This window comes from Microtus oregoni, unplaced genomic scaffold (assembly GCF_018167655.1).
Source record: "Microtus oregoni isolate MIOR12 unplaced genomic scaffold, Mior012 000028F_ref0000031, whole genome shotgun sequence".
NCBI classification, from domain to species: Eukaryota; Metazoa; Chordata; class Mammalia; order Rodentia; family Cricetidae; genus Microtus; species Microtus oregoni.
This window is the reverse complement of record NW_024543087.1, coordinates 14,149,362-14,176,529: the sequence shown is the minus strand read 5'-3', so window position 1 is coordinate 14,176,529 and position 27,168 is coordinate 14,149,362. Positions and strand designations below refer to the sequence as shown.

Here is a 27,168-nt window from a genome sequence, read left to right as displayed (position 1 = left end):
CTCCGAAATACTTGACTGAGGACAAGAATTCCCATTCAACCACTGCACTGATTAAATACTCTGACTAGAATGGGTTTGAAAAGGTTTATTTGGCCTACACTTCCATGTCACAGTCCATTACTGAAGGTATTTAGTACAGGAACTTATGCAGCCCTCCCCCCACATCAATCTAAAAATTTCTCACAGTCATGGTCACAGGCTAATCTCTCAATTGAGATTTTTCTCAAATGACTCTAAGTTGTCAGTTGACAACTGATGTTACTTAGGATAGAAGAGATTTTGAATTGCATTTCCTTGATGGATTGGGGTGTCAAACTTTCCACGTTGGCCATTTGTATACCATTTACGTTTGGGTTTTCTTCATTTTAAAACCAGACTGTTATTTGAGTTCTTTGTAATAGATTCTGAAAAGTAACCTCTTGTTAGTGTGCATTTTAAAAAGTGTTCAAAGATGGGTGTTTGGTACGAGTTTATAATCTCATCATTAGGAAGGTGAGGCAGGAGGATCAGGAGGAGTTAAGAATCCTCAGCCTCATGGTGACTTTTGAGGCCAGCTTGAAACACATGAGATTTGTCTCTAGAAAAATAGTTCTCTAAGCCAGGCGGTGGTGGCGCACACCTTTAATCCCAGCACTCCGGAGGCAGAGGCAGGCGGATCTCTGTGAGTTCGAGACCAGCCTGGTCTACAAGAGCTAGTTCCAGCACAGGCTCCAAAACCACAGAGAAACCCTGTCTCGAGAAACCAAAAAAAAAAAAAAAAAAGAAAGAAAAATAGTTCTCTAGATTACACCCTCAAGTTTCTATGAGGAATGGTGGCCCGAGGGTTGCCTCTCTAGCACTAAGAGTTGTGAAGAATGTATGTGTTAAATGGCATAATTAAATACTTTCTCAATTAACATAGGCTTCAAAATGCAATCTAACAAGGATTCAAACTAACTGTCTAATTCTCAAATTTGTACCTGTAGTTGATTTTTTTTTTTTTTTCGAGACAGGGTTTCTCTGTAGCTTTTGGTGCCTGTCCTGGAACTAGCTCTTGTAGACCAGGCTGGCCTTTAACTTACAGAGATCCGCCTGCCTCTGCCTCCCTAGTGCTGGGATTAAAGGCCAGCGCTACCATTGTACCTATACCACTGTAGGCTGTTCCTGTAGTTGAAAGTGACTTTCAGTGGCTTAGGTATGATAGACCCATCTCTCTTAGCATGTGAATACCTGTTTCCACCCTTTATTTCCTGACGTTAAACCCTTTGGTGAATAGTTTATCGTTATCATAAAAGTTTTTTTTACTGATTTTTGATCTCGCCACTCACCTCAGTAAGTTTGTGTTTTCTCTTATAAAGACTGACTATAGAAGTCTTTCCATGGATCTGCTTTTAGGGTAACTGATTCATGGGCTCAGGATGTTGTCTGTGAGGACTCTTCCATTGTTGAGTCCTGCATTTACTTTTCCCTATGTGCTGGAGATGCATATGTGACCATGTTTTGGAATTTGCTAGTACACTTTAGAATATAATTTAACATGGTTTATTGATACATAAAATTTTTATTTTTTATGTATATGTGTTTATTTTTTTATATTTATTTATTTATTATGTATATAATATTCTGTGTGTATGCCTACAGGCCAGAAGAGGGCAGCAGACCTCATTACAGATGGTTGTGAGCCACCATGTGGTTGCTGGGAATTGAACTCAGGACCTCTAGAAGAGCAGCCAGTGCTCTTTACCTCTGAGCCATCTCTCTAGCCCCCTGTGTTTAATTTTTGGTTGTGTATGTATGTGTGTATGTCTAGGTGTGTGTATATGTGAGTGTAGGTGTCAACGGAGGCCTGAAGAAGGCACCAAATCCTTTGGAGCTGGATTTAGAGGCAGATGTGGGTGCTTAGCCAGGGCTGAGAGTTTGGCATAGCTTTCATCTTCATTTGCAGAGTTGTGAACAGTTTCTCTGACTTGCACACGTGTATGACACCCGTTTGTGTTTGTCGTACTTTCTGTCTTATAATTAAAATTCCGTTCCCCCTTTTTTTGTGAGTTTTTTTTTTTGTTGTTGTTGTTTGTTTGTTTTTTGTAGTACTGGCTGTTCTGAAACTCGATGTGTAGAATAGATTGGCCTGGAACTCACAGAGATCCACTTGCCTCTGCCTCCTGATTGCTGGGATTAAAGGCGTGCGCCGCCTTGCTTGGCAGCACAATAACTAAACATTTTTATTTCTGTCTGTGTGCATGGGCATGTGCACCACCCATGTAGAGGTCAGTTTTCCTACTACGTGGGTACTGGGGATGACTTTGAGTTTGTCAGCCTTGTCATCTGCTGCAGAAATGTCATGCCAGCTTTGAACAAAGTCACTTTTAAGCATATTTAGTTTAAGTAAACTTCCTTTATCCTTATATCAGATGGTTCCCTTTTCTTAAATCTGAACTGCCTTTATTTTACATTTCTTCCATTGTAGTGTTTATGGTTGAACCCAACACCTTCTTTATGTTAAGCAAGCATTCTATCACAAGCTGTGTCCCTAGCCTGGTGACCATCTTTTTGTATCATGTAATATAGCTTAGACTGAAGGAAAATAGGAATAGCATTGATACTTCATTTTGACTGGCGTATCACTCTTGAAAAATTTCAGTAATTTTTTAAACTTTGTATGTATCTGTGTGTGTGTGTATGAGTGGAGGTCCTAGTGTGTGTGTGTGTGTGTGTGTATGAGTGGAGGTCCGAGTGGGTGTGTGTGTGTGTGTGTGTGTGTGTGTGTGTGTATGAATGAGTGGAGGTCCGAGTGTGTGTGTGTGTGTGTGTGTATGAGTGGAGGTCCGATTGTGTGTGTGTGAATGGAGGTTCGAGTGTGTGTGTATGAGTGTCGGTCTGAGTGTGTGTGCGTGCGTGTGTGTGTGTGTGTGTGTGTGTATGAGTGGAGGTCTGAGGACAAATTTTGGAGTCCGTTCTCCCACTGTGAGTTCTGTGGATCGAATTCTGGTCATCGGGATTGAAGGCAGGTGCCTTTACTCACTGAGCCATCTTACCAGCCCCAAAGTATTGTCTATTGTGATATTGATAGTGTGTGTTCTCATAGTACTGAGAGACTATCTTCATATACTTTATACAGTGCTAGCATAGTTTCCAAGCCTTTCTAATTAATTTGAGTTTAATTCTAAAATGGAGTTTTCTACTTGTCTGTAAGACTGAAGATGGACTTAGTAAAGGTTTTTTTTTTTCTTTGTTAGGCGCAGATTTGATCTTCAGAATCCATCCCGAATGGATCGTAATGTTGAAATGTTCATGAACATTGAAAAAACGTTGGTACAAGTAAGTAGGAGAATTGGGCCTTGTCCCTTCCCCTTCTCTCTCTCCTTCCTCTTTTTCCACTTGTTCTTTCCCTTCTATCATGTTTTAGGTAGGGCTTCTCTAGGCCCAGACTGTCCTACAGATCCTGCTTCAGTAGCATCCATTCCTTAATTAGGTGCTTGAGTCATTAGCTCAGGTTTAGGTTTTACTTTATTCTTAATATATACACTTCAGTTCTAAGATTGTCTTTATTGGATTGCCAAAAGATTAAAGGAATTTTCTGAAATCTTATTGTTTTTGTGTGTGTGTGAGAATTAGAGCTGTAATTCATCTGATCGTTTAAAGACAATTAGTCTCTTACTTTTTCTTTTCATATTTTTGAGACTGTGTCTGTTTAGTCCTGGCTGTTCTAGAACTCACTGTGTAGATCAGGGTGTCCTTGAACTCACAGAGATTCTTCTTCCTGCTTCCCAAGTGCTGGATTAAAGGCCTGTGCCACCATACTCAACTAGTGTCTGACATTTTTGGTGAAATAATGTGCTATTTCTATTTATTTTGTTTATTATTCAAGCCAGTTTTCTCATAATGGAGCCCTAGTTGACCTGGAACCATAGAGCATAGAGCTTCTGCTGCCTCTGCCTCCTGCGTGCTAGGTTAAAGAAGTGCCTTGTGCTGTTGTTTCTCTTTACCACAATGTTGGCTTTATGGAGTCATTTTCTTTTGATATGTTCCATGGTTGTATAATAAATGGCTACTTTCCTCTCAGCTAGATTATAATTTGGATGCAAAGATGCTTTATTTTCTTTTTCCATTTTCTCTTTTTATTTTTTGGTTTTATGGTGCTGAGGATGGAACCCAGGGCCATGGACTAGGCGAGCACTGTACCACTTATAGATATTTTTACCCCATGGATTTTTGTTGTTGCTGCTATTTTGTGTGTGCCTCTCCCTTTTTCCTTTTCTTTTTTTGAGAGAGTTTTTTCTGGGTAGAGCAGTGGCTCGGTGCTCTTCCAGAGGACCCAGGTTTAATCCTCATCACCCACGTGACAGCTCACGACTGTCTGTAACCTAGTTCTCGGGGGTTTGACACCCTCACGCCAATAAACAAAATCAAATATATTATTTAAAAAAAGAGAGAGAGGGTGTTTCCTTGTAGTCTTTACTGTCCTAGAACTCTAGACAACAGACTGGCCTTGAACTCACAGAAATCTGACTTCCTCTGTCTCCCAAGTGCTGGGATTAAACACCTGCACCTCCACTTCCCTGACTGAGAAGTTGATTTTTGTGTATGTGTATAATTATGAGTGAGAGAAAACTTGGGGAGTCAGTTCTTTCCACGTTTATGTGGGTGCTGGGGATGGAACTCAGATTTGACAGGCTTGCACAGCTCACAGTTTCATGTGCTGAACCATCTCACTACACTAGCCCTCACCTAATTTTATAAAAAAATTCTGTTTTTGTTTTATGTATTTGAGTGTTTGCCTGTTTGTATGATTGAGTTCTCTGGAATAACATCTGAGACATCTCTCTACCTTCCCTTGTTGAGATAGGCTTATGGGTGTAAATAAATTTAGACAGACTGTAATAATATATACAGCTTTAATGGGGAAATAGACTTATAGAACCACATGTTCCGTGGAGAACAGGGAAGCAGAGAGAGCGGTGGGCTCATGCTCGCTAGATTTATAAGTAAACATTAGCCCGAGGTGAACATGCCTCCTAATGGGCTGGGCTTATCCCTACATCTCCCCCTTTTGTCTAAATAAGACAGAACTATCCCAAATACAACTATATACAATAATAACAAATAATAAATATAACAAACAATATTGAGAACAACAGTTTTGCTAAACATTCTATCTCAAGGAGTCTAAATAATGTAGAGTAACTACAATTATATAATCTTCAACTTCGTCAAAGATCTGAGAAGGGAATAAATATTACTTAACAAACGAGATATATCCAAAATGTGCAACAATTGACAGAGACAACTGACTACCTGGACAATCACCCAAAGTCTCGTTTGCAATGTTGAGTCAACCAACTTTGGCTAAGGCCTAACAAAACTGAAGGCAAGGAACTGTCTTAGAATTATCCTACCCTGTCTTGGCAAGATAAGACAATCCTGTTTTATATCTTTTTTTTTTTTAAAGATTTATTTATTATGTATACAGTATTCTCAGTATTCTGTCTGCACGTATGCCTGAAGGCCAGAAGAGGGCGCCAGATCTTATTACAGATGGTTGTGAGCCACCATGTGGTTGCTGGAAATTGAACTCAGGACCTTTGGAAGAGCAGGCAGTGCTCTTAACCACTGAGCCACCTCTCCAGCCCCGTTTTATATCTTTGTCAGTAGTTGAGGTATGGGCTTTTTTTTTTAACCCAAAGGCCAGTTCTGCCAAGAAGACAAGCTCCCAGTGGAGTGTCTTTGGTGCTCAACGTTCTCTTGGGAGTAGAGTGGCGTTGTCAGGAGTAATTGTGTCTCGTTGGCACAGAATTCTAGGTTAGATTAAAGGACATTTTCTACAGCTCTTCGAAGAGGCTGAAGATTATACTATCTATACTAAATATAATCTCTATGTATCTAAAAGACCTGATTAACCTAAAAATAAATATGACAAACATATTATTTTCAAAACCTATCTAACTTGAAGACTGAGAGAATAAACAACTGTACAGTATATGAAGACAATGATCTTCAACTGTAAACAATGTCATTATATAAATAGTATCAGAGGTAGAAATGTACATTGTGATATGGTAGATGTATCAATACAATATAGACAAAGTTATAAGCATACTCTTATACAAAAATAGAGGTAGGAGCACTCACATTCAATATTCAATATATCAATATACAAGAAACAGTACCAATACAATTTTCTAAAAACAGTAAATCACAAATATCAATCATCCCATCAAACCAGTTAATCTCTCCCCCCCCCCTTTTTTTTGTTTTTTTGAGACAGGGTTTCTCTGTGGTTTTGGAGCCTGTCCTGGAACTAGCTTTTGTAGACCAGGCTGGTCTCGAACTCACAGAGATCCACCTGCCTCTGCCTCCCAAGTGCTGGGATTAAAGGCATGCGCCACCACCGCCCGGCCCCACGTTGGGCGCCAAGTGTATCGGCGTAAATGACTTTAGACAGATTTTAATAATATATACAGCTTTAATGGGGAAATAGACTTATAGAACCACCGGTTCCTGCAGAGCACAGGGAAGCAGAGAGCGGCGGGTTCACGCTTGCTAGATTTATAAGTAAACATTAGCCCGAGGCAAACACGTCCCCTAATGGGCTAGGCTTATCCCTACATAGGCTCTGTCACTGAACATGGTCCTCAGCCAGTTTGGCTAGTGCCTGGCCAGGAAGCTCAATAGGATGACAGCTTGTCTATTGTGCTTCAGAGACATCAGCTTGGTCCACATGTGTGCTACTACTCTTAACTTCTGTGGGGGACTGGGCATTCAAAATCAATTCTTTATGTGTACACAGAGCTTTACCCACTGAATCTTCTCCCTGACCTTTATTTATATGTATATATTTATTGTGGTGGTTGGGGTTGAGACAGGGTCTCATCATATAGCTCTGGCGTCCTGGATCTCACTGTGTAGACCAGTGCTAGGAGTGGAGGCCCAGTGCTTCTCACCTTGAAATCGGTTCATTTCAAGTGATTGTCAGAAGTAGTTGTGTAGCTGCAGAAGGATTTTGGGGATGATTTTATTTATTTATTTATTTATTTATTTATTATGTATACAATATTCTGTCTGTATGCCTGAAGGCCAGAAGAGGGTGCCAGACTTCTTTACAGATGGTTGTGAGCCACCATGTGGTTGTTGGGAATTGAACTCAGGACCTTTGGAAGAGCAGGCAATGCTCTTAACCACTGAGCCATCTCTCCAGCCCCTTTGGGGATGATTTTAAGTAGCCTCCTAAGCCATCTTGGTTTTATTTTGAGATAAGACTATCATATTGCGTATCAAAAAATGTCTTCCAAGATGGGCATGGTGGACACGCCTTTAATCACAGTACATGGGAGGCAGAGGCAGGCAGATAAGAGTTTCAGGATAGCCAGGGCTACATAAACCCTGTCTCAACCAAAAACCAAAAAAAAAAAAGATGTCTTTCTATCTTAAGAAATGAAGATTTGAAAGTCAAGTTCAGCCATTAAGATAATGTGTAGTCAGGGATCTGTGAGATAGCTTAGTGGGCAGCACTTGCTGCCAAGAATGGGGACCTGAGTTCAGTCCCTAGTCCCCACATATTTGTCTGATGACTTCATGTGTGCCATTGGTAAGCAATTTTCACATATATTTAAAAAAAAATAAAATGTAAGGATGATGAATAGTCAGTATACATACCATTTCAGAACTGTTTGAATTTCAGTCTGTCTTTTTGTTTTCTCAGAACAATTGTCTGACTAGACCCAACATCTACCTCATTCCGGACATTGATTTGAAGTTGGCTAATAAATTGAAAGATATCATCAAACGGCACCAGGTAATAACCGTGATCACTTCAGTGCAGGGTAGTTAACTTTTTAATGCCAAAATTTGCACTTTGTGTGTGTCTGTTTTAAAGGAAAGGTTTGTCTGAGTTTCTGCATCCCCTGTAGGAGCTCAGTAGTCAGTGGGATAAGTTATGATCGTCTTAGGTGATTACTTGCGTACTTCAGTGGCCTATATAATCTCTAACTCAGAACCTGCAAGGTCACAAAAGAGAGTTGGTAGCAAGATTATTGCTTGCAGGAGGTGAAATGTACTTTAGCCTCCCCCCCGCCCAGCCAAATGTATTTATGTATGTTCTCTTTGTAAAACAAGTAGAAAAATTCATGTTTCCAGGATCACTTGATGGCACAAGTATGCTTGAATGCATAGAGTGCATGCCCCTGGATATTGGAGGCTACTTGAGTGTGGGGCTTCAAGACCAGCTGAGGCAGTATAGCAAGATTGTCCACTGCTGCTGGTGTTTTCATCATCTTACTTCATTTTATGCTGTTTTTTTTTTTTCCTTTTTTCTTTTTCCTGTAATGGTAGTTTTTTACCACAGTGAAACCTGTGATAGCGGAGAATATCTAGGTACAAAATAATTTTCTGCAAAACATTTCTGTGATAGTGTTTTACTGAGATCTAGAATTGGTTAAGAAGCCTCATGAAATACTTTCTTTTTTCAGCTGCAAAAATTAATAACATTTGAAATATGTCTTATATTTTAGTAAAATATTTATAATCCATAAAAGCAAATAGTTTGTTTTAGTTTATGCATAAAGTTTCCTCTATATAATTACAAATGTTGTTGTCTTTCCCGTACATGTAACATGCTTTCCAAAGATACAAATAGTCTAACTCGGTGTAGTGTATAAATAGTACAGCTTGTTTTTGGGTGGGGTGGTTAGTTCCTTCCTTGTAGAACAAGCATTACTGCTTTCAACAGATGTAAGCCTTTCTCTTTTGGTTGTCTATTTATTATCTTATAGTCAAGTGCAACTTAGCTTCATGTGCTTGTTAAGGGCAGAAATAGAATAACCTGTTTGTTCTTGCCTTTAAGCTGAAGTTAGGAATTATTTTTACAAATTTTACTGGAGGTAATGCTTACTTATTTTCAATGTTTATTGTGACTAGTTTATTCATTAACAAATAAGAACACAATTGAGAGAAATAGTAGCATTTCTAGCTGGTTTCATAAAGTCTTCTAGTGCTGCTGGAGTTCAAAACCAGGGAGGGCTTCATATGTTCTAGTCTCTTGTATTGGAGTATTATCTAGCTCCAGACCTGGTTTAATAGAATTACAGAGAATCCATCTCAGGAGTCACTAATAATAGTATTGTCATTGAACACTAATCACAACTTCACTGGGACATTTTAAATGAGTTAATGATTCACATGGAATCTATCTTATTTATTATCTATTTATTTATTTGAGGCAGGTTCTTACTGTGTAGCTCTTGCTGGTTTGTAGATGAGGTTGGCCTTAATCTCACTGATATCTGCCTGCCTCTGCTTCTTGAGTACTGGAATAAAAAACATATGCCATTGAGACAGGCTTACTTATTATTTATTTAAAATGTATGCATGTGAGAGCACCTGTTGAGGTCAGAGGGCATCAGATTTCATGGAACTGCTAGCTGGGAACCAAGGTCCATTGTAAAAGTAGAGGGCACCCTTAACCTCTGAACCATCTGTCAAGCCCCAAAATATTCTATTTTTTTCTTTCCTTTTTTTTTTTTTATTTGTTTGGTTTTTTTTGTTTTTGTTTTTTGAGACAGGGTTTATCTGTATAATAGCCCGGGATGTCACTCTGTAGATCATTCTGAGTTCCAACAAAAGTCTTGAGAGAGAGCCATTGTTTATTACGCCTTTTCATGCTGGAGAGATGTCTCAGTGGTTAAGAGCATTTGTTCTTGTAAAGAATCTTTAATCCCAGCACTCGGGAGGCAGAGGCAGGCAGATCTCTGAGTTCGAGGCCAGCCTGGTCTACAAGAGCTAGTTCCAGGACAGGCACCAAAGCTACAGAGAAACCTTGTCTCAAAAAGCTAAAAAATAAAATAATAATAATAAAAAAGAACCTAGATTCAGTTTTCTGCAACTGTACAGTAGCTCACAACTGAAGTTCTCTTTTGACTTCTGTGGGTACCATGCACACACCATTGAAAGACAAATACAGGCAAAACATTCATCCACATAAGACGGGCAAGGTGGTGCATGCCTTTAATCCCAGCACTCGGGAGGCAGAGGCAGGTGGATCTCTGGGAGTTTGAGGTCAGCCTGGTCTACAAGAGCTAGTTCCAGGACAGGCGCCAAAGCTACAGAGAAACCCTGTCTCGAAAAACCAAAAAACAAAACAAAACATTCATACACATAAATAAACAAAAAAATCATGAGACTGGAAAAAAGCTCAGGTTAATAGTACTGGTAGTTCTTTAGAGGGCCCCCATTTGATTTCTAGCACTCATATGGCATCTCACAATCTTGTTTCTTCAGTCCTAGGGTATCCAACACCCTCTTGTGACCTCCCTAGGCAGCAGGAACCCAGGTGGTATACGCTATACACACAGGCAAAACACCGATACACATAAAATAAAATTTCTTATTCCACAGACGACCCACAGACGACATGCATAGAATACCTTACTGTGCCATCTAAATAGTAGTAAACCACAGAGCTGAGGTTCGAGGCTCAGGGACAGGTTGCACAGGGCAAGGTTCTATCGTATATTGACTCATACTCATGGGCATTGGTACTCCTTTCCCACCTGTGTGATGGCCACTCAAAACACCACATCAATAGTACAGTTATCCGAGGTTTTTATCTTATGAGGCAGATAACTATTTAAGCTAGTGCTAAATTTTTTTACTTATCTAGTTTTCTGTAGATGAAGTGGCATTATGTTTCTTGGATTGAAATAATGAGTAAATAATTGTTAAAGGAGAATTTCAGAGGACGCCTTGAGTTGCTACTTAAAACCGAATGCATGACTTTTTCTCGTTTGTATGTAAGCAGTTGTTACAATAGCTTTGAGTTCATGTTCTAGATATATTTAGTAGTCTTTGGCCTAGCTATAGCCTTAATTTTTGTAGTAGATTTCCAACATTGATGTGAAATGGCAGGAAAATGTATAATGTACACCGTGCTTGAGTTGGCGTCCTGTAAGTTATTGATGCAGTCCCAGTTTACTTGCCAAAATTCATGTCAGTTACTAGAGGTCATTGTGCTGGACAGCTAAAGCAAGAAGATGAAGAGTTTGAGACTCGGCTATACACTTGAACCCTGGGGTTTTTGTTTGTGTTCCTGATTGTTTTAGTAAGGCAGTGTCAAAGTAGCTAGACTAGCTTCAAACTTAGTGTTGCAGGATGACCTTCAGGTCTCTAGCTTCCTGTTTCCCAACTTCTCAGTTTACACGTCTAGCTAAAACTTTATAATTTTGCAAGGTAAATACATATTACAGTTATCCTTATGTGGTTGCATTTCCTCACTCATTTTTTATGATGGTTTTGAAAGAATTTGAAGAACTTCAGGTATGCTTATGTTGGTAAGATACTCAACACTTTGAATGCTAATAAACCCCTCAAAATGTTTGAGGTTTTTTGTTTTTTTAAAGAGAATTCCTTGGTTTTGGATTAATGATAGTTGATACAAGTCTATACAAATAGTCCCAAATCTGAAAAACTTGAAACACTTGAGGCACAGAGCATTTTGGATGAGAATATGCAGTCCTTACACATATGTGTAAACAATATTTTCTGTTGTTAACCACTATTTCTTTTCTTGACTAAAAATTATTTTTAAAACCCAGTGCTTTTATATTTCTTAGAAAATTTGCATCCAGCATCTAATAGTTTGCTTGCCATGTGCCTTATTTCTCTGTCACTTGTTTGCTTACTTTGCAGGGGACATTTACTGATGAAAAGTCAAAAGCTTCCCACCATATTTATCCATGTCCTTCCTCACAAGAGGATGGTAAGTTAGCTTTTTATATTGTATTATAATGTTTAAATAAGTAGCTTTCTTGTAAAAAGTGGCTAAATATGCCACCATTAAAACCTAGAGTTCTGCCGGGCGGTGGTGGTGCACGCCTTTAATCCCACCACTCGGGAGGCAGAGGCAGGTGGATCTCTGGGTGTTTGAGGCCAGCCTGGTCTACAAGAGCTAGTTCCGGGACAGGCACCAAAGCTACAGAGAAACCCTGTCTCGAAAAAACCAAACCAAACAAAAAAAACCCTAGAGTTCTTTGTTTTGGTTATTGTATCACTTGCCCTGCATGTGTTAGTCTGAATATATCATTTGATTCTTTTAGAAAGTAAGATTTTACCTGTGCTGCTCAGTGCTCTAACCAGTTAGACATGTTCTAATGTAGCGGTGTTTAAAGATTTATTTATTATGGTGAGCTCATAGCGGCAAGAGGACTAGAGGGACAATGTGTGTGAATTAGTTTTTGCCTGTGAGGCGAGAGTATAGGTTGCCTGACCCATCCAACTTGAATACCCACTCTTAACATTAAAGTGATGGTGTAGCACACGTTCATGTTGGCTTTGAATCGAAATTCTTCCTCAGTCTCCCAAATGCTGCTTTGTAGGATTATTGATTTGCTTAATAGTATTCATAAATCCCTAGAGTTCTTCACTTTAGTCCTTTAACTTTATTTGATTGGATATTTCAAGTAACTTGTCATAAACTTCTCTCATGTTCTGTTTGAGCATGCCTGTTATAATTTATTTTTTGTGTATGATTTTTCTTCCTACATGTACACCTTTAAATCAGAAGAGGGCATCAGATCCCAGATGGTTGTGAACCACCATGTGGGTGCTGGGACTTGAACTCAGGATCCTCTGGAAGAGTAGCCAGTGCTCTTAACTGCTGAACCATCTCTTCAGCACCCCAAACAATTTTTAAGTTCATTGGTGTCTTTTCTGTTCTTTAATATCTTAGGGTTTTTTTGTTTTATTTATTTTTGTAATTTTATTACTTTTATATTAGACAAGGTTTAGACAGTGTTAGAACTCACTATGTAGACCAGGCTGGCCTGAGAACTGCCTGCCTCTGCCTCCTGAGGACTGGGATAAAAGTTTTGCACCAGGCTTAATTTTTCATTTTGTTTGTTTATTATTTTGGCTTTTTCGCGTCAGGGTTTCTCTGTGTAACAGCCCTAGCTGTCCTGAAACTAACTTGTAGACCATTCTGCTTTTTTTGTGTTTTGCCTATGTGTGTGTCTATATTCCATGGGCATGCAGTGTCTGCAGGAGTCATCTGGGCCTCTGGGACGAGAGTCACAGGGTTGTGAGCCATCTTGTAGGTTCTGGAAATCTAACCTGGGTCCTCTGGAAAAGCAACCAGTATTCTTAACCAGTAGCCCCGTTGGTGGTTCTTTTTGGAGTCGGGGTCTCACTGAGTAGTACCTGTGTGTGGCCTTTGAACTCGGCTATGGCTGGCTTAGGTTTTTTATTTTCTTTAGAATTGTTTTAGGTCCTTTTGTTTTCTCCAGCTCTGGTTTTGGTACATTTCTCTTTCCATCGTTTTATTGATTGAGACAGTTACACAGAGAAACTGACTATCCTGGAACTTGTTTTGTAGACCAAGCTGGCCTTGAACTCACACAGTTCCACCTGCCTCTGCCTTCTTCAAGATGGATTGGATTAAAGGCATGTGCCACCATGCCTGGCTTGGTACATTACAAAAAACAGAAACAAAAAACCCCATGTTTAAACAACAATAACAACAACAAAAAAGCCCATGTTTCTCAGTTTGTATAAAGTTTTGGATAGTGGAAAAACATTCCATTCTTAAGTAATTCCATTTAGTGGTTCTTTTCTACACGCTTAATGAGGTACAATTTCTATCCTTTCCTTGAATATTTTGTTTTTCAGTTAAAGTATTAATATATAGCTGGACATAGTGAGTGGTACATACCTTAATCCCAGCACTTGAGAAGCAGAGGCAGATGGCTCACTGGACAAAACATTTGTATATGTTTATTATTTACACATGTGCTATTTTTTGGGTGCATGGAGGGAGATCATTGGACAACTTGTGGAGTTCTCTCTTGTTATGATATGTGGGTGTATGCATATCACTATCAGAGGATGTTGTGTGGAAGTTGGTTTTCTTTTCCCACCATGTAAGTTTCAGCCATCAAGCTCATGTTCTGAGTCTTGGCTGCAAATGCCTTCATCAGCTTTAGGAGTGCTGACTCCGTCTTCAAATGTGTGCCCCTTTAGAACAATAGGAACAAAAGGTAGCCACTGTCAGGGCTGATTTGGGTAGTAGAATTTTCGGCAGTGAAGCCTGTGAAAAATTTCCTAATGGCAAAAGTAATAGCTGTGTAGACATGTAAATATACATTTTTCTTTTTCTTTTCTAGACAGGGTTTCTCTGTAGCTTTGGAATCTGTCCTGGAACTAGCTCTTGTAGACCAGGCTGGCCTTGAACTCACAGAGATCCTCTGCCTCCCAAGTGCTGGGATTAAAGGTATGCACCACCACTGCCCGGCGTAAATCTACATTCTTTATGTATAAGATTTAACCTTTAAGACATATGACTAATAATTGAAAAAAGCCAAATTTAAACCAGCACAATCTTTGAAGATAGATTCAGTATTCCTACAGCAATTTTTACTGTTTTTAGAGAATCCAGAGGTTTGTTGGAAGTAGTTCAGTGTTTGACGGTATTTGTTGACAAGACTGTCGACCTGAGTGCCATCCCTGAGATCCATCTGGTAGAAGACGACAACCAGCACCCACATGTTGTCTGTGATAGGGCTGTGCATTGCTTTTAGACCTATAGGAGGCGCACATGAGGAAGTTGCTGTTGTACATATACGCACATGACAGTCGGAGATAGGCTTCAAGTGTCTTTCTTGACCAGTTTCTACTTTTTTAGAAAGATTCATATATATATATATGATATATAAATATCATGTATATTATAGAAATATATATATATGTTTAAAGATAGGGCTTCTTTGTGTAACCTTGGCTGTCTTGGAATTTGTTCTGTAGATCAGGCTTGTAAATGGAGGTTTCTTTGTCCTACCCATCCTGCAGCCATTTCTAAATCACACAGAGGCTTAATATTAATCACAAACACTTTGGCCTTTAGTCTATACTTATTTGTAACTAGCGGTTAACATTAAATTAACGCATGCCTATTCATTTAATTATTGCCACATGGCCATGACTTTTCTGGTCTGATGGTATGCTCTCTGAGTGGTTGACTGCCATCTCCCCAACTCCACCCTTTCCCCTTTCCCTCTGTTTTCAGTTTGGCTTTACCCCCGCCATTAAAGCCTTGCTGTAGGCCACAGCAGCTGCTTTATTAACGAATGGGATAAAATCTTTTCACAACATACAGAAGGGTAATCCCACAGTCCAGGCTGGCCTCCAACACAGAGTTCTGCCTGCCTCTGCCTCCCTAGTGCTGGGATTAAAGGTGTGTGCCATCACTGCCTGGCCCTTAAGATCTATTTTTCGTTGTGTGTGTCCATACGGGAATATGTGCATGTAAATATAGGGCCTTCAGTGGTCAGAAGAAGGTATTAGGTCCCCTAGAGCTGGAATTGCATCGGGTTTGTTGTGAGCTTCCCAGTGTGAGTGATGGGAACTGAACTCTTAATATCCTCTGCAAGAACTGAATATTATTCTGTTCTTGCTTGCTCCTCATTTCTTCAGCCCCTTGTCCTTATTTTTTGAATCATTTAATGAGCTTGTAGCTCCTCTTTAGTAGACAAGACTAGCTGACCAGTGAACTTCAGTGACCTGCCTGTCTCCATTCACCCAGTGCTGGAGATACAGATGCACACCACCACACTCAGCTTTATTATTTATTTTACTTTTTGTGTGTGAATGTTTTGCCTGCATGCATGTATGTGCACCTTGTGTGTGCCTATTGGAGTCCCTGGAACTCGGGTTATAGATGGTTGTCAGACACTTTACAGGTCCTGGCAGCAAGCCTGGGTTATCTGCAAAGTCAACATGTGCTCTTGACTGCTGAGCGCTGGGATCTGAACTTGGTCCTCAAGTTTTGGTGTTGAATCCTTTATTGACTAGCTATTTCCCCAGCTCCAAAAATGTCCCTTTAATCTGTTTGAAAACTTAAAACTTGCAGTAGGAGCCGGGCGGTGGTGGCGCACGCCTGTAATCCCAGCACTCGGGAGGCAGAGGCAGGCGGATCTCTGTGAGTTCGAGACCAGCCTGGTCTACAAGAGCGAGTTCCAGGACAGGCTCCAAAGCCACAGAGAAACTCTGTCTCGAAAAAACCAAAAAAAAAAAAAAAACTTGCAGTAGGAGAGATGGCTGAATAGTTCAGAACACTTACTGCTTTTGCAAAGAACCAGACTTAGGTTCTGGTACCTACATTTATAACCTCAGATTGCATCTGACATCTGCACTCCTGCACACCTGTAGTGTACATACGTGATACTTGGGACACACACACATGCATAAAGTTAAATATTTTTCTTAAAATTCTACATAAATCTAGTTCTTATTTTGGCATTTCATCAGTTGAACTAATTTTTTTTTCTTCTTTCAGAAGATTGGTTGAGACCAGTGATGAGAAAAGACAAGCAGGTGTTAGTACACTGGGGCTTTTACCCAGACAGGTAATCAATGTTTAACACTGTTACTTTAGTTGTTCATATGTATCTTGATAAAACAATATATGCCCACAGGGCATAAAGAAGAAATTTATTAGCATTTCCATCTCTTTGTTGTTGTCGTCTTGTTTTGTTTTTTTGAGACAGAGTTTCTGTATGTAACCTTGACTGTACTAGAACTTTCTCTGGTAGACCAGGCTGACCTCTAACTCACAGATATGCCTGCTTCTGCCTCCCAAGTGCTGGGATGAAAATGTTTTCTCTTTCCCTGCCTCTTTTATTCTTTTTCTCTTATTTTCTTTTTTTGGGTGGTGGATGAGGGACAAAGCCAGGGGTTTACACTGATGGGTAAATGCTTTAGCATTGAACCAGCTTCATTAATTAAATATAGAAACATTTAACATGTATGAAATGCAGTGTGGTATTCTAGTATAAGTGTACATTATGTAATGGAAAAAATTGGGGTAATTCATGTTTTTCTTTTTTTTTTCTGTCTAGTCTGGTTCTCTTTGTCCTGTCTGTGTTTTTGTGAACAAGCCTCTACCACATACTCCAACTGCTTTGATGCCTACTATGCCATCCATATGATTATGGACTGAACTCTTAAAGCCATGTGCCAAAAAAATCTTCTCCCATAAGTTGTCCTCTCAAGTATTCTGACAGGAAATAGCTTTCAAAATACCTGCTCAGCAGTTACACAGAATCAGATACACTGGTGTAGAGACGGATCAGGTCCTGCCTTCTCAAGGTTTCTTTTTTACTCATTTTTGTTAGTAACTATAGGCTGTCCTCTCTTAGCTACTTATATTTATTCTTTATAATCAAAACTTTGGAAGAATGTAATTTACATTCCCCCATTATGCTAATCTTTGATTAGTATATTAATTAACCAAGAATGCCCCCGATCTTAGGGTTAACTATTCTAAGCAAATTCATGATGGTGCGTGTGTTTCTGTACGTGTCTGTTTTATGCATACAAACAACAGATACTCAATTTAAAAAGTGACTGGTTCCAGGTTACTTTTGAACTTTACTCAAAATAATGGCTATCATACAAATACTTGATTTGAATGTCCCTTGGTTTTTATGGTTTTTGTTATTTTAGGAATCAAATTCAAGGTCTTTCACATGTTAGACCATTTCACTTTGTTTTATTATTTTATTGGACACTATAGTAACTTAAACAAGCTTTTCATTTAGTAGGTAATTTTATACTTAACATTTTCTTAGAAGTGCTTTAGCAGTTTGTAGCTTGCTGATCAGAGGATCTTTGAGAGAGGAAATGTGAGAAGGAAGGATTTGTGGGGAATATTTTGACAACGATGGGTATTCTAGGCTGTGAGGTGCATCATATATAAAGGGCATTCTGACCTAGTAGCATATGTTGACGATACCACTTTGTCCTGTAATCTTAGACAGGAGTGAGTAAAAGCCTACAGTGCAGGATTTGATACCTTCGCAAGCCTACGTGATGTGATTTTGATTTTCACTCTTAGTAGGTTGGAGTCTGTACCAGCTTGCTTTCTATTGGTGTTATAAAAGCCATAGCCAAAAGTAACTCGGTGAGGAAAATGTTTATTTGGCTCCATTGTTGAAGGGCAATTTAAGGTGGGAACCTGGAGGTAAAAACTGAAGGATTGCTGACTACTGGCAGCATGCTCTGTCCACAGTGGGCTGGGCCTCCTACATTAATCCTTAATCAAGCAAACTTACTGCAACTCTGCCCACACTGTAATTTGATGTAGGCGGTTTCTCAATTGAGGTTCTTTTATTTCAGATTACTCTAGCTTGTGTCAAATTGTCAAACAAAACAAAAACCTTTACCAGCTCAGAGTCACTGGAAAATTTTGAGTTGTAGAATGGGCTTACTTTTTGAAAAGATTATCCTATTGATATGTGAAAACCCTCAATTCTTGGGAAAGCAATAGGAAGGGTAGGACACTAGCAAGAAGAGTGGAGGAATATTAGTGGAGACTCGGGACACACTTTGAAGGTATACTTGGTAGTTGCTGATAGTTTCATCATAAGATGTGCTTTGGGGTAAAGTGAGTGCTTTGCCCTCACAGCAGTTGGCACAGTGGACTTGTCTTCTGTGAACATTTTGATGCCAGTAGAGCATTGCAGGATGAACTCTGAGGGTGCTTGGTTTGGAACAGTTGCTACTCATAAGCTATAGAATGTAGAACTGTCTATTGGGTTTGAGTTTCAGATTCATTTAAGGGACAGATGTAATATCTAAGAACTGCAGAATGACTGAAAACCTAAATGAAATAACTAAAAGGAGACTCTTGTTTGAAAGCCCTGAATGCTAGTATCAAAGAAATTGTTAATGTTATATTTGTAGTATAATGTTTAGTTTGGAAAAAATTACAAGCTGACAGTGGAGACTGAAGGACTTAGTGATGATTACGAGAAAAAACAGACACCAGGTGATAGTACTGACTAGAAGGCAGCTTTAAGCAAAGGACTACCTCGATTTCAATTCTTTTTTAACTAATTCAGGCAATTTTTTTTAAATATTTATTTATTATGTATACAATGTTCTGCCTACACGTACCCCTGCAGGCCAGAAGAGGGCACCAGGCCTCATTTCGGATGGTTGTGAGCCACCATGTGGTTGCTGGGAATTGAACTCAGGACCTTTGAAAGAGCAGGCAATGCTCTTAACCACTGAGCCATCTCTCCAGCCCTAATTCAGGCAATTTTAACTTGGTTTAATTTCATTGATGGTGATGAAACTAAAGTGTGTCTGATGATTCTGTTTTTTTTTTTTAAATATTTATTTATTTATTATGTATACAATATTCTGTCTGTGTGTATGTCTGCAGGCCAGAAGAGGGCACCAGACCTCATTACAGATGGTTGTGAGCCACCATGTGGTTGCTGGGAATTGAACTCAGGACCTTTGGAAGAGCAGGCAATGCTCTTAACCACTGAGCCATCTCTCCAGCCCGATTCTGTTTTTTAAAGCACTATTGTGTTAAGTATATAATGTGTATGTGAGGGTAGGAACACGCATTCCATGACACACGTGTGGATGTGAGAATGGCTTCATGGAATCAGTTCTTCTCTTATATGTGATTTCTGGGAAATGAACTTAGGTTGTTAGGCATGTGTGACAATTTTTTTTTTAATTCACAAATCATTCTCATTGGCCCATCATTTTACTATGTGTTCCTAATATTTGTAACACATATTCTTAATGGTTGAGTAGTCTCTCTAGTAAATAGACTTTGCCTCTAATTTTGTTTTGTTTTGTTTGTGATTTGCTTTAGCTATGACACTTGGGTCCACTGTAATGATGTTGATGCTGAAATTGAAGATCCACCAATTCCAGAAAAGCCATGGAAGGTAATGGGTCTGTAAAACATAAATTATTCTTGACTGGACCTAGTACATGCCTTTAGTCCCAGTACTTGGGAGACAGATTCAGGCGGATCTCTGTGTTAAAAACCAACCTAGATGACCAGAACGTATAGAAAGACCTTGTCTAGAAAATAAAAACAAAGCAGCCAATCCACAAATTATACTTGAAATTGGAGGTGGCTAGGCAGTTAAAGAACTTGTTCTTGCTTAGAACCTAGGATCAATTGTCAACACCAGTGTTATAGGAGATCTGACGCACTAGGCACACCTATGACACATAGACATCCATGCAGGCAAAATATTCTTACTAATATATATGAATAATAAGTAAAGAAAATAAAAACATACACAAATTATTTTTACACACTGTAATTAGCCTACGGTAAATTTGTATTTGATAAAACTGTTACTACTCTGGCTTATGCTGTGCCTGACATTACTATGTAGTCCTTCTTGGCCTTGATTTTGTAATGAGCATCCTGCCTCGGAACCGTTAGTATTGAGATTAAGGGAATGAGCCTGTGCCTAGGCTGCCACAGTGTTTTTTAAAAGGGATGCATAATGATGGTCTCCTTTTAATGTCCTCAGTTCGAGAGAATATTCATGTCGCTGATGACTTAGTATCAAGGTTTTAGGAGTTTCTGAATGGTGTGTGCTTGAGAAGAATCCAAAGCCAGTGCAGAGTGTGAGAAGTGTGGGTTGTGAAGTTCAGAAGGGGGGTGCCTTCAATTAACGTCTTTCAACTTTGTTCCTGCCACCACGATGTCACCACCATTATGGACATTTAGCGCTCTGGAGTTATACTCCAATATAGACTTTTTGTTTTGTTTGTTTTTTCAAGGTAGGATTTCTCTGTGTAGCTCTGGTTGGTCTGGAACTCATGCTGTAGACCAGGCTGACCTCTGACTCAGATCTGCCTGCCTGTGCCTCCTGAGTGCTGGGATTAAAGGTGTGCACCACCACTGCTGGTGACAGATGTTTTTCCAGAGCAGCAGTGAAAGGGTCTTTGTTCACACAGTCCGGCCTTGGTAACTTCTTGTTGATGATCTTCCTTCCAAAACACCTTTTTATTTTTTTTAAAGAATTATTTATATATTATGTATGCAACATTCCTTCCATGTATGCTTGCATGCCAGAAGAGGGCACCAGATCTCATTATAGGTGGCTGTGAGCCACCATGTGGTTGCTGGGAATTGAACTCAGCACCTCTGGAAGAGCAGTCAGTGCTCTTAACCTCTGAGCCATCTCTCCAGCCCCCAGAAATATCTTCTTAAAACACATTTTTAAAAGTAGAGCAGAATTCGTTTTTTAAAACATACAACTTGAGGGCTAGGCAGGGTGGTGCACGCATGTTTTTTTTTTTCCTTATTCCTATTCTAAATATTTGTCTCTTTCTATCCTTGAATAAGTATAGTTCTGGAACTTTCTCTTTGTTTACAAAATTGTGTGCCTATCAGAAAGTTCCTATCCTTCATTAGATAATTATTCCTCTGGTGGGTTGGACGTTATGAGTATTAGCTGTCATCTGCTGCGTAGTCCTGAGGACCCTGACAGAAGAGGAGGGAAATTTCTAGTGTCAGATGATAATTGGGTCAGTTTGATTGGTTTTAGGTTCATGTAAAATGGATTTTGGACACTGACGTTTTCAATGAGTGGATGAATGAAGAGGACTATGAAGTGGACGAGAACAGGAAGCCAGTGAGTTTTCGTCAGCGAATTTCAACAAAGAATGAAGAGGTATTTATTCTGCCATTGTTTCTTGACCGTGTTTGCCTTTTCTTTTTTCTTCTCCGTGTTTTCTTTCTTACTAAATTGCCACATGCACACCGAGAGACATCACCTACAACGTACTTGTACAAGTTACTGAATCATTAACAGCTAACTGTTGTCATCTTGACAGAAAGAGAAATGGAAATCTGAGTGAATCATTAAAATTTAAAATGGGTCAGATAGTATGGTAGTTGTACAGCTGGTTTCCTCCACCAGATTCAGGTTTTTAACATTTTCAATTAATTTTGTAATATATGTGGTGTTACATATGTATGTGCACTGATTTGTCATACATGGTATCTGGACAGCAGAAGAGCTGGGGCTTTGAAGCTGCATTGTGGGTGCTAGAAATTAAGTCTCGGGCCTCTTCACCCTTGACCCACCTCACCAGCCCTAAGTTGTTGTTTTTTCAGTTAGTTGCCGGGTGGTGGTGGTGCATGCCTTTAATCCCAGCACTCGGGAGGCAGAGGCAGGTGGATCTCTGGGAGTTCGAGGCCAGCCTGGTCTACAAGAGCTAGTTCCAGGACAGGCACCAAAAACTACAGAGAAACCCTGTCTCGAAAATCCAAAAAAAACCCAAAAAAATATCTTTTTGCTTTATGTGCACTGGTGTTTTGCTTACATGTATGTTTGTGTGTAGTTGCCAGATTTCCTGGAACTCAAGTTGTTGTGAGTTGCCATGTCCTTACCAGCCTTATGTTTTACTTTCTAAATGTATTTTAAAATTTAGACAACAAAGTAATATATACATAACTTTCATATTCTTTTTTTTTTTTTTTTTTTTTGGTTTTTCGAGACAGGGTTTCTCTGTGGTTTTGGAGCCTGTGCTGGAACTAGCTCTTGTAGACCAGGCTGGCCTCGAACTCCCAGAGATCCACCTGCCTCTGCCTCCCGAGTGCTGGGATTAAAGGCGTGCGCCACCACCACCCGGCAACTTTCATATTCTTAATGTGTAAGTATACAGCCTGACCTCTACCAGTTTTCCATAGGAAATTCAATTTATTTATTTAATATAATTCAGTAAATTTTTCAGTGCAGACACAATAGTACAGAAATACTTGTCTTAAAATATCCTGAGCATTAAAATGCCATAGTGTTCTAAGAGATGTTCTTTATTTACTATTGAGCCCAGGTTCTTTTTTATATGAAGATGACCCAGTGAGACCTATTACTTCATATGCTAACCTAAAAACTATGTTTAAATGAAATTCAAAGTTCTGGCTGTTTACTCACGATTCCATAAAAAGCACTGTTTGTGCCAGAAATGGTCCACGCCTTTAATCCCAGCACTCAGGAGGCAGAAACATGCAGATCCACGGGTTTGAGGCCAGTGAGTTCAAGCTAGCCACAATTACAAAGTGAGGCCCTGTCTCTAAAAACAAACAGAATCTCATCATTCGTAGGATTTGGTGTCACAAAGAAAGTTTTGTAACCGTTGAGCATGTGTGACATCCAGTGATGAGACCCGAGATTCCAAGATAATTCTCATCTGTGACTACTGGATTTCTTTTGCTTTTCTTTTTTTTTTTTTTTAAAGATTTATTTATTTATACAACATTCTGCCTCGATGTATGCCCGCACGTAAGAACATGGCACCAGATCTCAGTACAAATGGTTGTGAGCCACCATGTGGTTGCTGGGAATTGAACTCAGGACCTCTGGAAAGAGCATCCAGTGCTCTTAACCTCTGAGCCATCTCTCCTGCCCCTCTTTTGCTTTTCTTATTTCCTTTCTGTTTTGTTGTTTAAACAAGTGTTTGCTGTGTAGTCTAATTAGCATGGAGTCCAAGCCAACCTGAATTGGCAGTTCCAGCCTCAGGCTGTCCAGTGCTTGGTATTATAAGTGTATTTCACCACGCCTGGCTTGCTCCTTTTCATTTTATGTTTTCTTTGGTGTTTATATTTGTGTGTGTATTTAAAATTGGGTCCTTATTATATTTAGTTGGTATTTGTTTTGTGATTTGATTGTTCATAAAAAGTTTTAAATTTTGGACCTGTTCTGAGAAATATATGGTCTCCTTTAATACTTAATTTTTTTTTTTTCTTTTGCTTTAAATCCAGTCTTATCTAGGGCTTTTCAAATACTTGCAAACCTTCTGCCACTTTGGAACATTTCATCCTCAAAGTATTTTATTAGTTTTTTTCAAGGCAGAGCTTTCTCTGTGTTATTTTTGCTGTGCTGGAAGTCACTCTGTAGACCAGGCTGGCCTCAAGCTCTTTTTCTGCTTGCCTCTGCCTCCTGAGTTTTGGGATTATAGGTGTGCACTTGCGTACCTAGCTTTTAGAGTAGACTATTTTATAAATGACACTTTTTTTTATTTTTTGTTTTTTTGAGACAGGGTTTCTCTGTAGCTTTGGAGTCTGTCCTGGAACTAGCTCTTGTAGACTAGGCTGGCCTCGAACTCATAGAGATCCGCCTGCTTCTGCCTCTTGAGTGTTGGGATTAAAGGTATGCACCACCACCGCCCAGCTTATAAATGACTTTTTTGACAGTGTTATTTGACCTTGTACTTTCTGTGTTCAGTAGCATGTTTCATTTATATTAATAGTTACCAAAATGCTTCTTTATCTGGGAGCACAAATGTTGAGCACTGGTGTGTTTTGTTCTGTATGGTTTAGTATGTCTTTATTGTGGTATACTTTAAATAGGTGTGGAATTCTGGTTAGCATTTCAGTTTTGATATATTGCCTACTGCAGTGGATCTCAACCCTTTAATACGTTTCCTCATGTTGTTGTGATCCCCAACTATAAAATTATTTTTGTCGCTAATTGTTATTTATCATAATAAAAATACCTGTGTTTTCCTATGGTTCTATGCAAACCCTTCTGAATGGGCCATTATACACCCCAAGGGTTTGTGACCCACAGGTTGAGAACCGCTCGCTTTGTGAATCAAGAAAGTTTTTTTCTATGCTGGTATTTGGTGCTTAGTGTTGTTGCTTCATTTTCTGTGATCCAGTGTATGAAAAGTCACCTTTGGACACAGGTTTGTGGAAACTGAGGAATGACAAGTTGTCTGATTTCTTTTTTTATTTACTTCTTCCTAGCCAGTCAGAAGTCCAGAGAGGAGGGATCGAAAAGCATCAGCTAATGCCCGAAAGAGAAAACATTCCCCCTCTCCTCCTCCTCCCACACCCACAGAATCCCGGAAGAAGAGTGGGAAAAAAGGGTAAGATGTTTGTAGCATGTTTGGAAGTCTGTGAGAGAAATCTCTAGTTTTTATATTCATGTTGGAGTTTTGCCAAAAAATAATTCTTTTTGACTTTTTTGAAGTCTTTTACTTTGATAGCTTGTCTTTTAGCTTGTTTTGGTTATTGCATTAGAATTTTTTATTTCTGATTGCATGCGTGCATGTGTAGGTCCTCACCTTTTACCATGAGGGTAGGTCCCAGGATGGAGTTCATGCTGGCAGGTCATGTGTCTGAGCCATCCTTCCAGCCTTATATTTTTACAGGAATCTTACATTTCGATAGTTTTAATAGAAGTTTTACTTCTATAAAAACGCTTTAGATACAACCATTTCTCCTTGTGGGTAAGTACATATTGGAAAAGTGTCAGGTAAGGAATATAGAAATCATATTGTGGGGCCGGGCGGTGGTTGCGCACACGCACACCTTTAGTCCCAGAACTCAGGACGCAGTAGTAGGCAGATCTCTGTGAGTTCAAGACCAGCTTGGTCTACAATGTGAGTTCCAGGCCAAGTGCTGGAAACAAAGGTGTGCACCACCACCGCCCAGCATTAACTTTGACTTCTATTGAATTAATTACTGATAATATAAAATGAAACTCTATGTGTATAAATACAGTGCCTGGAGTACAGATGATGATATATGGTAATTCTGTCATAAATAGATATTTGATAATTCAGACCTATCTACTTTAACACACATACATATATTTTGGTTGACTGGTTGGGTTTTCAAGACAGGGTTTCTCTTTGTAGCCCTGGCTGTCCTGGAACTCACTCTATAGACAAGCCTGGCCTTGATCTCAGAGCTCAGCCTGCCACTTCTTCCTGAGTGCTGGTATTAAAGGCGTGCAGCACCACCAGTCTGCTTTGTTAAGTTTGTTTTATTTTGAGTCGGGGTGTGTAGTCTTGTCTGTCCTTACCTCACTATGTAAGCAGGCTGGCCTCAAACTCACGAACATCTGCTTGCCTCTGCATGAAACAGGCTAGAGTCATTTGAGAAGAAAAAATCTCAATTAAGAAAATGCGCCTACCAGATATCCCCGTGAGCAAGTCTGTGGTGCATTTCCTATATTGATGTGTGATGTGGGAGGGCCACTGCTAAACTGGTGGGCCTGGGTGTTGGAGAGATGACTCAGCAGTGAACAGCATTGACTCTTCTAGAGGTCCTGAGCTTAATTCTTAGCAACACAGCTCACAACTGTCTCTAGTGGGATCTGATGCCCCTTTCTGGCATAAAGGTGTACATACCTATAGAACACTCATACATAAAATATTAAAAAAAAAAAGACAAACAGGTTGAGTTAGCTATCTAGTAAGCAGCACTTCTCATGCCTTCTGTGTCAGTTCCTGCCTTCAGGTTCTTTTTTTTCTGTTGTGTATTTTCTTGATATTTTTTTTTTGTGTGTGTGTGTGTGTGTGTGTGTAGACAGTTTCACCATGTTTCTTAGGCAGGCTGAGAGCATCCTTCTGCCTTGCCATCCTAAGTGCTTCAGTTCTAGGCATGTGCCACCATATCGTGATGTAATGCTTTTTTGTTTGTATCTCGCATGAATTAGGTGCTGATTCTGTCTTTTTATAATTCCTCAAGTATGAAAATCCTTTCCGTCTTTATTTTCCAGAGTATTTCCCGAGTATACCATTTATTTTATAAATGGTAACTATTTAGAAAAAGAGCCTTGGTAGTTTTCATAAGGAGCATAAGGAGTTTTTAGTTTTTAATACTCAAATGATAACCTCAAGAAAATACAGTTGTCTGTTTTCTAAACCTTTCGTTTTATTGTGTATAGGATTGTATTGTGAGAGAATGCTGTATTTTTTTTTTAGCAGGTGTTCTTTTATATCCTCATGAATAGTAGGATGACTGTTCCATTTCTTAACCAGTCGCTTAGTTTCAGCCTTATTTGATGTTTCTTGAGTCAGGTATCTAATTTGTTTGATTATTTTTTTTAAAAAAGTAATTCTGAATATAAATAATAATTTAGAACTTCAAATATTTTGCTAAAAATATCTCTAATTGCCTTTTTTTCTGCTTTGTATATATCAGACAAGCTAGCCTTTATGGGAAGCGTAGAAGTCAGAAAGAAGAAGATGAACAAGAAGATCTTACCAAGGACATGGAAGACCCAACACCTGTACCAAATATAGAAGAAGTGGTGCTCCCTAAGAACGGTTGGTTTTCTTCTGCCTAATGCTGAGTGGTGCCTGTCACTTCACCATACAACTTGTAATGTCACGTTCGGTGTTCTTTCCTTCTTTTAGTTTTTGAGATAGCACCTTTCTGTATAGCCCTGGCTGTCCTGGAATTCACATGTAGGCCCAGGCTAGCCTGGAATGCACAGCGATCTGTCTGCATCTTTCCACATCCTGAGTGTTGGGCTTGTGCCACTGTTCCCTTACCTTTTAATATGAATAGATTTTCTTCTATAAGTTTTAAAATATTCTCACTTTCTTATGTTACTTATGGGCTATGTTACATTTTTTGTG

At 39.4% G+C, this 27,168-nt stretch overlaps 1 protein-coding gene across 2 annotated transcripts in view; it reads left to right on the top strand.

Annotated features, from left to right (window-relative positions):
• Smarcc1 (SWI/SNF related, matrix associated, actin dependent regulator of chromatin subfamily c member 1) overlaps positions 1–27,168 on the top strand; it is a 108,322-nt gene that overhangs the window by 11,871 nt on the left and 69,283 nt on the right. Inside the window, exons 4-11 of one of the 2 annotated variants that reach the window (XM_041677076.1) lie at positions 3,216–3,297; positions 7,679–7,771; positions 11,659–11,728; positions 16,298–16,364; positions 19,634–19,709; positions 21,336–21,461; positions 24,542–24,663; positions 26,729–26,853. In XM_041677076.1, the coding sequence (XP_041533010.1) occupies positions 3,216–3,297; positions 7,679–7,771; positions 11,659–11,728; positions 16,298–16,364; positions 19,634–19,709; positions 21,336–21,461; positions 24,542–24,663; positions 26,729–26,853 (761 nt within the window). Of the gene's footprint in view, positions 1–3,215; positions 3,298–7,678; positions 7,772–11,658; positions 11,729–16,294; positions 16,365–19,633; positions 19,710–21,335; positions 21,462–24,541; positions 24,664–26,728; positions 26,854–27,168 lie in introns of both variants that reach the window. The other variant, XM_041677075.1, reaches the window with a different exon arrangement.